We start from the raw sequence: 13601 nt of genomic DNA on the forward strand, positions 1-13601 counted from the left end.
ACAAATAATATAGATACAGTACGGTTTGCAGTGCATCCTAAGGGTTATTTTGCTGCTCTACTACCCTTCTCGCTAAACCAAAAGACACATTATTATTAATGTCTGAGGGGCAAACAAACTGCACAGCAAATTCACATACACGCAAATCTAACTTTATTATTGTACCTCCTGCAAACTCCATATTTTTATTTTTTATTTTTTTTGTCTCCAAAGGTATTGGCAATAATAAATACATCAACACAAACCTATACAGTCATGAGTATACAGTAAAATAGGAAACCTATGCAAACGCACACATAGATATAGGATTTTGAATTTGTTTTAACTCATAAGAATGGATTAACCATTGCAGTGTCCAATTCAAGTTTGGAACAGTGTTAAAAGTTTGGTAAGGAGTCTAAGAGCTGAATGGGGTAAATGGTTTCTGTAAAGATGTATTTAATATATGTATGCCAGTCACTAGGCACTAACGTATTCCAAAGCATCTCCTTGGGCACTGTTATATTAATTAAATGCTAATAAAAAAACATATATATATATATATATATATATATATATATACAAAAAACACACACATACATATATTATATATATATATATATATATATATATACACATATACACATATACATAAATAATAAAAAAAATATATATGTGTATATAAATAATTAAAAAAAATAATATATATATATATATATATATATATATATATATATATATATATATATATATATATGTATGGGCCATCTTATGAAGATATAGCTCACATATGCTAAAATAATATCATATGTCAAAACTGAAGCACTGTCACATGTCCCCTTGATGAATGATGTATTTTGCTATTTTTAGGGGAAAGCTTGAATGGAGAAATTTAAAGTATGAGTGCGAGAAGGAGTGGGTCATCACAATACTCCTAAATAGATCAAGCTTGATTATAAACAGATCAGAAGGGATCATCTCAGTTTGTGTAAAGTTATTCCCTTATAGTTGTTTTTAGAGTGCATAGGTCTGTGCAGATGTCACTAGTGCATAATTTTTAGTAAATAACTGTTACTTCTGCTTAGAATAACTGTAAATCTATTTTGAAGCTGACTATAAAAGCTTCCAGTAATATATCCCATTATATTATAACTTATTACTGTCTGGCCAGAGTGCAAACAGGTCACATGGTGTGCACAATATATTGCACACGTTTTATGATCCTCATACAAATGAACAGCAGAGCACAGTTGCCTCTTTTTACGATAGTATCTGTAGCAGTGTTGCACTTTTTAAATCAAAGGTTTCCAAAATATTAATTACATAGGAAAAATAAAAAAATCTAGCCTGCGATATTTGAAATAGTTTTCATAGGGGTTAAACTGTGCTTTGCAACAAAAAACATACTGAATATAAACACAAGTGCTATTTCTGCCATGTAATGGTGCATGTATGTTTCAAAGGAACTATATTTTTTCAAATATAAAATTCAGTTGGGGCTTAGAATTTATGAATGAACTATAAGGGGAACAGTAGCGATATGATGACATTACATTCTTGAAATTGTTAAAATAAGCTTTTTTTGATTTTTTTTTTTAATAATTAACCCATCTCTGTTTTCAAAGCAACTATTTTACTTTATTTATTTATTTTTTTACTTTATTTATTTTTATGTTGCTTTAAAAAAAAAAAAAATATGACGGGTACTTATGTAGTCCTATCTAATGCAGTACCACTTTGCGCTTTATAGAAAATCTGTGTAAAATAAATCAATACATTTTTAGAAAGCTACAAAATAAAATAAACTACTTGACATCAAATTGACTTCTGCAGTGGAAAAAAAAAAAAAAAAGTTCATGAATGAATTCTGTTTTGGTGGTCTATAGCTAAAAGCACCACCTATTATGACACCCATGTACAACTATACACAATTAGACACTATTATTACAGTTATTACAAACCTTCTTTTTTTTGTATCTGCTAAATTATTTTGGATGATGAATGCAAATATTTTTTATCACAAAAAAGTGGTACTGTTTAATTTATAGGTTCTTGGGACGATTTATCATGTTTACAATTCAGCAGACCAACATCATCACTCTTTAAAGAACATTTTAATCCTTAAAGATTTGTATAGGCTACAATGTATGCCAATGTTTTGGTAGAAATGTGTGTATGCACTTTGCACTATGCATAACTGAAAAGATGTTTATGTACAGATGCAGAAAGAAAGAATTGATCATTACATTAAAGTACAATTACAATAGTGTTAATTTAATTCCTCCCTATGTAGACATTTTGACCCCTCACCTGGAAACACTTTCCTATCTCCAAATTTCTTTACCTATATTTCCAGTTATTTATACACTTCAGATGGATAAACAAGCGTATTCACCATGATAGCAGGAGTTGCACCAAACAAGAAGCTAGCTTCTAAAAAAAAAAAAAGAAAAAATACACTCCAGAGTGAGCTGCAGAGCAGTTATAATCAATGAAAGATTTATTCAAAAGTAAAAGGACAGCCTGCTATTAGGGAGGAGGTAATTAAAAAGACAATCTATGAAAGTTGATGTATTTAGCATTTATCAAATGCAAATTCAGATTCTGAATGCAAAAACATGTACTGCCTCTCCTTTCCTCAAAACTCATTCACAATATATGTGCACATAAATCTTTTACTATGCATATTAGAGTAGGCAAAAGTGACAACAAAACCCATAGGGTAAAGAGGAAGAGCTGAAACTCTTGTTTACTGTCTTTTCACTCCTACACAAGCAAAAAGCTCAGACTATTTCTAGATACCAGGTAAACCATGATAATACATTATACAGGAGATCTATCATTATTTAATGAAATTACTGGGGAGTAGGAAAAATGCACAGATATGAGAGCACACATTATTTATTACTTGTTAGTTTGGGTGTATTTTTATCAGGGTGAAAATAGACTTATGGTGGTGTAGTATTCATGCTGCATATCACATGATACACTAATAAGTTGTGAAATAAAAAGAAAAAAATCAACTTAAAAGTATTCACAGACAGACCAAGAGAGTATATACTAATTTTTGGTTGCTGAGCATATATTAGCATATACTCTGCTAATTTTTTTTCTATTTAAGCTGACTAAGTGTAATGATAAGTGAAATATAGTATTACAGAAAATGAAGAGTACACCAGGGTGAGGGTGTCTAGAAATAAAATGTGTATGTATATCCATGACTATACTAGCATAAAGAAACACAGTAAATATACATACACACACAATTCCTATACATAATGAATTCTATACCATGTAGCTATACACATAAAGTGAAAACTGGAAAATTGAACTGTGTGTGAATTCTATTTCACATAATCCTTGTAGTAAGTGAATATTTTAAAAGCAGCCTTTTTTGGAGTGACTGTAATGAATAAAAGGTCCATTTATGATTATGCAGAACCATTAGCACAAAGCTAGCCATTGTGAAGAGGAGTTAAGTATCAGGTGAAGACGACTGGAGATTAGAAAATAGACACCTTTTTCAAGATTCACATCAAGATGTATTTTTTTTTTTTTTTACATGGCTACAAAGGCAAACACAGAATCACACTTAATATAGCAAATTCCATCAGACAGGCAAAGGCATTTTTTAATTTATGTTATACCAGTACAGCAAATGCATTCTCTCTGTTTATCATGTTATCAGAATGAGCATAGAGCTATTCAAGTTTCAAATAAAAAAAAAAATAAAAAATCCACACCATTCAAAATAACGCTTGAGTGTCTTTTTAAAAACTACTAATAAGCAAACCTTCCCCTGTGACTGCAGCAAGCACTACACATCTATGAAACCCACAGGCATGACATATTGACTAGAAAAAAATGAAGCACAATGCAATGTGTGCTATCGTTTATCGTATAGGTTATGTTTCTTGTGCACTACATGCTTGAGACTGAATACATGATGATCAGATAAGAGTACACCATGTACATGCATTAGAGGTACTGAGATCTTAGCAGACTCACATCTTAACCTCACAACCTAAGACATTCCAGCTTCTATTGCCAACAATCTGTGCTACCCTGCTTCTTAACAGCTCTTCGCTACCCTGCTTCTTAACAGCTCTTCTACCCTATCTTAAAAATAGCAGGGAAACAGCATGAAGTTTCCTTTATCACAAGCAACCAAAACTGCCATGGCACAGATTTAAACAGCTATTTAAAAAAAAAAAACAATGGTTAAAGTCCAACTCCAAGCAGAAAAAAGCTGAACTAGCAATAACAGATAGAGAGAGAGAGAGAGAGCAAATCAAGGAGAGCTTACCTGCTGCAAGTACATAAAAGTCAAGGCACAAGAGAGCTGTGGACACATGCCCACATTCGGCAGTGCCACACAGGTTGCACCCGCCAGAGGATGCTGCATGGTGTTGCTCTGGAGTCGACGTAGAACAAGTGAAGGGGCTAGCATGCAAGCACGTTTGTCCTGTCTTGTCAGCAGGTTTTAAATCGTCTTTTAGCTGTGGTTATTCTTATAGTTGAAAAGTCCTTCTTTCCCCCCTTTGCTATCCTACTGCTGAAAATGTGCGTTCATTTGTCAGCTAAGGCAACTAGGCAAATTAAAAACGGAAAACCGCTTAAACTGGATAGAATACAAAAAAACAAGGGATTTAAACCAAAGCCTGCAGCTTAATGAAGAGTCAGTGTAACTTCCTCAATGACAGTGAAGAGAGGGAGCTCGGCGTTTCCCAACAGGAGCTTGCTGACTAGCACACAGATTGACTCACTGATGCTCAGTCGGCTGGTGTTGATGCTGCACGGCTTCTCATTTGTCAAATGGGTCCTAGGGCAGAGGCTTTACCACTCACAAAATTCAAATACTGCATTTTTAAAATCCCCTGGGAGGGTGGAGAGAAACAGTGAGAGATCGAGTGAGCTAGTGAGAAGGAGAGAGAGAAAGAGAGAAAGCGATTGAACGAGAAAGCTGCATCACAGACAAGCGTGAGATTTGGGCAATTAATGTCACTGCCCAGCTGGGACCCAGTGTCTGTTAGAATTTCTTTTGCATTGCCGTTGGTCAGCAGACTCAGCACCAAATATTCTTTTTTTTTTTTTAACCTTGCCAGAAGCCATTTATAGAGATACGTAGAAAATCCTATCTAATAGCCAGTGATCCTGATTTTTATAGCCTTATTAAATTCTCTATCCAGATTTCTGACATTTTACATTTTACTTGATTCTTTTAGGATATTCCTATGACTCATGCGCTGCTGTAAAGTTATATCAACTGAAGGCTTACTCTGCAGAGGTATTTTTTTAAAGGTGAAAAGGCTTCAGCAAAAATGTTCATTTAAATCAGTATCATGCTAGGTCTGTTAGTGAGATTAGTTTAAAAAGTTCTAATTTTAAAATAAATTCTGGCGTTTAATTTTTCATATGTATTTTTTTTTTATTTTTTCACAATATTATTCCAGTCGTGCAGACTTTTTTTTTTTATAGTGTAATATTTATGCACTAAAGGTCTACGTTTTTTAATAAATCAAAATGTGACTTGCAGATTGATATAATTTTTAGATTTTTTTATCGCAATTATTAAAGAATTATAAACAATTAGTGAATGGTACAAAATAAGCCATTTGCCTGGGTATGCCTATCCTATCTATGTAAATACCCATCAATCACACACAGTTAAGCTATCTTTGATCCTTCCAGGGGTAAGTTAGAATGAATCTGTGCCAAGAAAATTGGGAGGCTTCCCTTGCTGACCTTCTTCTAAAAATGCTAATTTCCTGGCAGTCATTCTTGATCATTTGATTTGAATGCTTTCTAATTTACCCAGCCGGAAAATGCATGCAGCCAAGAAATGATATAATGAACTCCATACTAGTTCCAGGTCAGTAACCATTAGCTCAGCATGAAAACCAGGCAATTAGCATTTTCAGAAAAAATGGTCTGCAGTGATAACCTTTATAATTCACTTGGCCCAGATTTCCTGAAACGTATTCCATACTGCAATTTGTAGATCATCATTCTGGTAATAGTGCTCCATACTGAGAGAACATAATTCTATATTCTGTTTTACAACTAGGAAAACACAGTTGCTATAAGCAAGAATCCTAGAAACAAATCCAAATTCACCTGATCCTCTTGTTGTGCACAAACAATCCGAGTGCAGGGATGCTTGGAATAGTGAAACGCGTCATGAAGTTCAATTCTTAGTGGGGAGAAAGTGCATGCAGCCAATTTGCTAATTGTTTTAAAGAGATATATGGGATTTTTTTTTTTAGGTAAATCATATTTACCTAGGGGGATGCTGCATCGATCCGATGCAAAAATCTGTTCCCCAGCGACTCTAACACTGAGAACCTACCAATTGAACATCGCCAAACTCTCAGTTCTCAGTGCTCCTGTAGCAGAGAGCCGGTGACTGACAATCACCGCTCCCTGCTCTGCCCCCACCTCACTTACTGGTGCGCTGGGCTGTGGAGGGGGCAGGAATGGCCGGCTCAGGCTCTCAGAGGCTTGCTAAGAGGCTGAGCCAGGTGCTGATCCTGACATGTGGGTGGATCCTGGCTATATGGTCAAGATCCTTCCAGAGCCTGGACCAGCTCTATGGCGTCTGCCAACAGAGAGATCTGCAAAAAACAAGCTTTGGCTGTACTTCTCCTTTAATAAATAAAATAAGAAGAGCTTGCAGTGGAGTTTATCACTCATCTTGTAAGGATCCGGGTCTGAACCTAAAACCTCTGCTGTGTCTGGTGATGCCTTGAATGGTGATTCCCTTGAGCTTAGAACCTTTTGCTTTTCCCGTAAACTTCCTATTTTCTCATGCCTTTGCACTTCCTGTTTGCCAAATTATTGTGCTCTCTCCAGCCAACATCTCACTGTCTTTTCTCCTGCTGTTGTTCGTATCTCTTCAACACTTGTTAATGACCTTTGGCTTGTTTCTTGGCTACGCTTCTGTTTATTCTTAACCTGTGACCATGTGTTACTCTCCTTTGGCTTATTACCTAACTATGCTTTTGATTGATCCCTACCTGCTTTATCTGCTACTGGACCTGCTGGTGTGGTAATCAAGGATGGTGACCTCGTACTAACACGTAGCAAAACCCATCTCCACCATCAGGAACTCTGGTGAACACCGATTAGTGCTTAGATTCTGCACCTGAATAAGTCCATGTCATCCACCAGGGTGACCTGCTTTTGTACCTATCCAGCTGGATATAAAATTGTTGGACATAGCTGTCACTGTACCCCACAGAGCAACACTTTAGTCAACAGGCTGCAGCTGTTACGGAGGGCAAAATAAATAAATAAATAAATACAATATAAAAAGTTTAAAAATGTATTAAATTAAACTTAAAATAACTATAAATGGTATTTTTTTTTACGTTATTGTCTATTTGTCAGTGTATAAAAAAAATACTACAGTGCGTATAATAACAGCGTGCCAAAAAAGCCATATTTGTCCCTAAAAACAATGTGAATATTATTTAAATAAGCATATTAGTCACAGAGTTATTATCAAGTTAACTGATGCATATTAATGCTGCTAAACCTGGACTGTGCATTTTAGTTTATGTTCAGGCAAAACTTACTAACTAGCCTATGAAAAGATTAGAACCCCTGTCAGATTTTAAGGCTACATTCACATGTGGGCGTAGCGGATCGCGGGCGGAATCACCGAGATTCTGCCCGCGATCTGGAAATCATTGCAAATCGCGGGAAGCCTGTGCGTTGCCCGTGATTTGCAATGGCAACCCAAACGCTGTGCGATGTTGCCGCAATTTCCACCTGCCGAATCGCGGTAACATCACGCAAACAAAATCGTGGGATGCATGACGCCCCAAAGAAGCTCTTGTACCTTTTTTGGGCGTCATGCATCCCGCAATTTTGTTTGCGTGATGTTACCGCGATTCGGCATTGTTTGCGTGATGTTACTGTGATTCAGCAGGTGGAAATCGCGGCAACATCGCACAGCGTTTGGGGTGCCATTGCAAATCACTGGCAATGCACAGGCGTCCCGCGATTTGAAATTATTTCTGGATCGCAGGCAGAATCGCAGTGATTTTGCCCACGATCCGCTGTGCCCACATGTGAACGTAGCCTTACTGCTATCAAGGGCTTGGTTGGAGAGATATCAAACTGTCATGGTGGCAATAATTTCTCCAGAAGCAAATCAAAGAAAATCTGCAACAGAGACACTCCATCTAGACTGCTAGAATCCAAAAAGCCTGCTTTTTTTCTGTGTTCCTGTTGGAGAGCTTTCCACACTTTCTGTGTGGGGAAACGGTTGTCCCTTTGACAGTAAGTGAAGGGAAATTAATATTTTTTAGTAAGATGTGAAAATTGTCTATACAAGTTGTTCAGATTTGACTGACTGGCACAATACATTTTTAGTGCCCTGGAAAATCTATTTGTCTGGCCTTATAAACATTATATGCTCTATAAACTATAGATAGAGCAGCCATGTGAAACCACAAAACTTTACATAGGTTCACACATGCAATCATTCACAATCATCTGTATGATGATGATTGTTCTTGCCCAAAAATATATAGGCAGAGTCTTTCCACATAGACAAGAAGTCCTGATCCCTGCTAAGAGCCACCTAAATGATTGGGCTAATTCATATTACTGAGTGACTCAGTACTATAAGAAGACAAACACTTATGAGAAGGGTTCAGGATAAAGTTGGGCCTCGCTGCAAACTAAGAATGCTTCTTCCCAGCTAGGTACCCCTGCCAAGAAAACTGTTGGAAAGCAGGCAGACCACTGCTGCAACATTACAAAAAACTGTATCTATGAATCCAGTCATTGTTTACCCAAAGTTTTGCTGTAGTGTGCGAATAATCTAGCTGAGAGTAAAAAGGAAAAGGTTATGGTGAAGTGGGCTTAAAGGAACCAACAATTCCTCCACCAGGAACCTTCTTGGAGCAGAAGGTATCTGGCAAGTCTCACTTACACTATAAACACAAAAAGTAAAGGGTTAATTTCTCATTTAAGATCGATAGTGGAAGCCACTTAATACATTCCTGAGTTCCTGAGTCAACTCTGCATACAATTGTATTTACAGCACAGGTGCAGCCTAAAGCTGGGTATACGTATATGTACAATTATATGTTTTTCATTCAACCCCTGGGTTGAAAAAAAAAACCTGACAGATCCCAGCATCAACACAAACAATGTAGATACAAGGATCTCTCTCACTATGTCCTCATTTTCTGAAAGCAGGGGACCCCCCCCCCCCCCATCGAAATACCTTGATCAGTGCTGCAGCCATTGGTTGCAAGTTCTGATCGAATGCTAGTCAGGGCAGTTCAACAAAAGCTGATTGTAAGACTGGCTTCTGTTGAACAGGCAGCTATACGCACAGAACCAGCTAAATTTCAGCACATATATACTCTGTTTAATAGTATAAGGCAATGTATTCCTAACTGCATGCAGCTGTTTGACGTTTGTTGCCCTTCACTACTGCATACCAATAGTTTTGGACAGTTTTTTGCCTTGGGGCATAATCAAATGGTTTGCATGGCTGTCCGCCATCTAAAATGAGGAGTAAACTCCTTAATTATTTTATTTACTCTTTTGGATTTGTGATGTATCTGAGACCTACAGATAGCTTCTGGTTTAAGAAGGCTCTGCTGTTGTGTTGTTATAATCCGTTAGAATATTCTTCCTACTTGAGCCTGTCAAGAAAGTCTGTTCTCTTCTTTTTCTGTTGCCTGTGAACAGTTTATACAGAATCGCAAGCTATGCCATGCTTACATGGAGGAGGGGGCCGGCGGCTTAAGGGGGGATAGGGAGTTCTTTTTTTGAGAAAGGAGAGGAGGAGGAGGGCTGGCAAAGCATGTAAACAGAGAGTGGAGGGAGTGAAAGCCTAAGGCAGATCACAGAAACAGACTGAGAAGTATGGCTGTGAGACAAGAGATGCAATCTACCTGCAAAGTTAGCTTTGGGATGCACTGTCCTGATGATGTCAGTTGTGGCCATTTCTAAACTTTTTGGTCAGGCTAATAATGGAATACTACTGTGTCTGTAGGCTGAAAACATGTAAAAAGGTACTTTATGTTCTATTTTATTGCACACACACACACACCAGGAATACAAATTCAGTTAGTTGTTACAAAAGCACAGTTATATTTTACTAAACAATATAAATACACAGATCAAGCTATCCATTAAAAAAGACCTGAACTCTGGAAGTTGAGCCCAAAAAAGTTACCAGTACGCAAAGCGCCAGGGATGCTCATGCCATCATTGAAGAAAGGTAGACATGAGGTTGCTCTGGTGAGGAAGGCTGGCCAGTCCTTTGTTGCGGTGGAGAGGTTTCACTGAGGGCAGCACTTGTGTGAGAAGAAGCAGCTTTACATGATCATACAAGGAAAGAAAGGCACCCCTAAGTGCAGTATTAAAAGGATTTATTATTTGGTGCAAGGGATTAAAAACACTTACAAGATGGCAGAGATAACAGGCATGTAATAACTGTCCTCTTTTGGTTCTCTGTGTCCTCTGTCTGCCGGGTGAGGGAGGATGAGAGAGCAATATTGCAGCTGTCTGGATGCCCTGGTGATGTGGAGGAACGAGGAAGCTGAGAGGTCAATGGTGGCCCGGGTTTCGGAACCAAGCTGGAACACACGCAGCCGATATGGCGTCAGGTGAAGGCAGTAGGCGGTAACGCGTTTTGGAGCATGCGTGGCTCCTTTGTCAGACCTAAGCCCATGTTTGCTCAGCGGGCTTTTAAGAGAAAAGGGGGAGGAGAAAGAGGAGGGGAAAAGCTGGCTGATTGGACGGTTGAGAAGGAAGAGGGGAGCTGGCTTGCTTGTTAGTGGTTATAGGAGTGTATTGTGAGGAGCACACATATGATCGTACTATGGCACGGATAACGGAAAAAAAGAATTTATAAAGTATGTGGAAATAAAAGAAAAGGGACAACGGGATACGGAAATGAAGGAAAGGGGGGAAGGGAGCAGGCTTATTCATATATAATTGTGGAGGTGTATTGCCTGAGGATCGTATTAAAAACAGCTGTAAGCAGGTATACAAATAGGTTTGTACCCTGGGGATCATATTGGAAACAGCTGTAAGCAGGCATACATTAACGATCATAACATGGTAGTGATATGGGTAACACAATAAGCTATTGTTGTGGTAACGTGCATAGTATATATATGACAGGCCATTTTATAGTGCGGCACGGTAGGTGGGAGTGTTAAAAATAGATGGAATCTCAGAGAATCTCAGGGATATTGAGATATAAAGAAAAAATATATATATAGAGAGAATATGAAACAACATATATATAATATATAATATATAAGAGGAGTATGGGGAAAAATATGATCAGATTTAGGTATACTGAATATGAGGTTGTTAAGGAAGGTGCAGATAGGATATGGATGTATGGTATACTGTACGTATACTGTATGTGGAGATCATAGCACGCATATGTGGGAACAGAGTGCACCTAATGTTGGGTTAGGAGTAGTAATAGAAGGTAAATGCATTTGAAGACGATTGAGTGGATGGTATCTGAGTTGATGTAGTGTATTGGGCGGTGTCCAATTCTAAAGTATGTTGTTGATTTCCAGTTCTTCATTCATACCCCCTGATGAGAGTATGTCTAAGGCATATATATTTAATATGTTTCTCTTTGGCAAATATGATGGAATCTCTTTGCCTCGCAGAAGATGGCAGGGATAGATTCAATGACCCATACTTTTAGGCCTGTGGTGAATTTATGATGATATTCTGCAAAGTGTCAGGGGATGCTTGTAACGCTCCTGCGTTTTATGTATGATGTGGATTTTCAGCTGCAGAAATATTCCACTTCAGTAGTCATGTAGAGAAACGCTGAGACACCAATCCCAACTCCCAATGACTCATCATGTGTGGATGATCTCAATTCAGCAAGTAAATACACACACTCAATAAGATGTTTCCTAGAGTGACTTATGTATATAGTAACACAGTGATGAAAGGCTGAAGAGATAGGTTGGGTAGAGATGGTAGATGACAGACACTTGAAAGTAAGATAGTAGCAGATGGGATGCAGATAGGTTTAGCAATCATGTATGGTAGCAGATGACAGAGTAGCAGGTGGACATACAGGAGAGATCAACCCAGTGCAAGAACAGGTGGTAGTAGGCTCAAGAGCTAGCAATCTTAGATAATGCCGATGTAGTAATAGTCCTTAGTATGCAGAGCTAGATAGTGTAAGCTTTAGTATGAAGGTTATAGAGGTTTCCCCTGTGGGGTACTTATCACTAATAGCAATGTAGCAGAGGAGAGGTTCGGCAAGAGCGGATGATCCGGTAGCGGGATACAGGGATCAGCGCAGCGTGGTTCCGACAGCGAGGTATGCTTGCAAGCATGAGAGCTTCAAGACAGGTTAGCATCAAGGCACAAAGCAGTTTGAACGAACACATGTGAGTGAGAGCCGGCGATCTAAATAGCCATCCAGTCCGGCGCTCAGTGATGACAGCATCAGTCTTAAAGGTGTATGCGCACCTTACCAAAAGAGAATGGTGGGGCGCATACACTTATGAAAGAGTAATTAGGGTACCCAAAGGTACCAGAACATTACAGTACCCCCCCCCCTTAAGGCCGGCTCCTGAAGGCCTCTGGAGCTGGTTTGTCTGGGTACTTCGCATGAAAATTGCGGATTAATCTAGAGGCATGTATGTCAGAGGTGTTTAGCCAGGTGTCGTCTTGGGGCCCATAGTTCTTCCATCGAACCAAGTACTGAAGTCTACCTCTGTGGATACGAGAATCCAGAATCTCTTTTATCTCATATTCTTCTCCACCTTCAACTTGTACAGGAGGAGGAGGTGGGATAGTAGGCCTTATTCCTTGGTCAGGAACATGGGGCTTCAGTAGCGACACATGGAAAATGGGATGTATTTTGAGGTCTATTGGCAATGTAAGCTGTACTGCAGCTTTTCCAATAAGTTTCTTGATTGGGAAAGGTCCCAAGAACAGAGAGTCCTTTATTTGGGTAAGATAGTCTGAAGCTACTGGGTTATTTGAAGGAAGGATGCGTGGTGGAAGAATAGAGGGATGAAACCCATAGTTCAAGTAGAACGGACTCTGCTTGGTCGTACTGTGGGTTGCATTGTTGTAGGCAAATTCTGCCAGAGGGAGAAGATCCACCCAATCATCCTGTTGGTAAGAAGTGTAACAACGTAAATATTGCTCGATGCATTGGTAGTGCATCCGCCTTTTTGTTCTTATCTGCAGGTGTGTAGGTCACTAGGAAGTTAAACCTTAGAAAGAATAGTGACCATCGTACCTGTCGGTGAGAGAGAGTTTTGTTAGTCTGAAGATATTGGAGATTTTTATGGTCCGTGTATATAAGTATTGGTAATTGGGTGCCTTCAAGTAGATGTCGCCAATTCTCCAGAGCCAATTTTATAGCAAGCAGTTCCTTTTCACCCACGGGGTAATTTATCTCTGGACTGCTTAGGGATTTAGAAAAAAAGGCGACTGGATGAAGTGGTGAAGTGTGAGTTGGTCGTTGGGAGAGTATTGCTCCTACTGCCATGTTTGACGCATCTACTTCCAGAATGTATTGGAGGGATGGGTCTGGATGGCGTAGTATGGGAGCAGAAGTAAACCTTGTCTTTAACAGGTGAAAAGCTTTA

General features: G+C 38.6%; 1 protein-coding gene across 4 annotated transcripts in view; it reads right to left on the reverse strand.

Annotated features, from left to right (window-relative positions):
• Nucleotides 1-4907, reverse strand: part of RBFOX1 (RNA binding fox-1 homolog 1) — a 1110521-nt gene extending 1105614 nt beyond the window's left edge. For 2 of the 4 annotated variants that reach the window (XM_082260839.1, XM_082260837.1), the window contains exon 1: nt 4286-4907. In XM_082260839.1, the coding sequence (XP_082116965.1) occupies nt 4286-4429 (144 nt within the window). In that variant the 5' untranslated portion in view covers nt 4430-4907. The remainder of the gene's footprint in view (nt 1-4285) is intronic. The other 2 variants (XM_082260836.1, XM_082260838.1) reach the window with 1 other exon arrangement.
• Nucleotides 4908-13601: the final 8694 nt, after the last annotated feature.

Source organism: Pelophylax lessonae, assembly GCF_965119305.1.
Source record: "Pelophylax lessonae genome assembly, chromosome: 6".
Taxonomy (NCBI): Eukaryota; Metazoa; Chordata; class Amphibia; order Anura; family Ranidae; genus Pelophylax; species Pelophylax lessonae.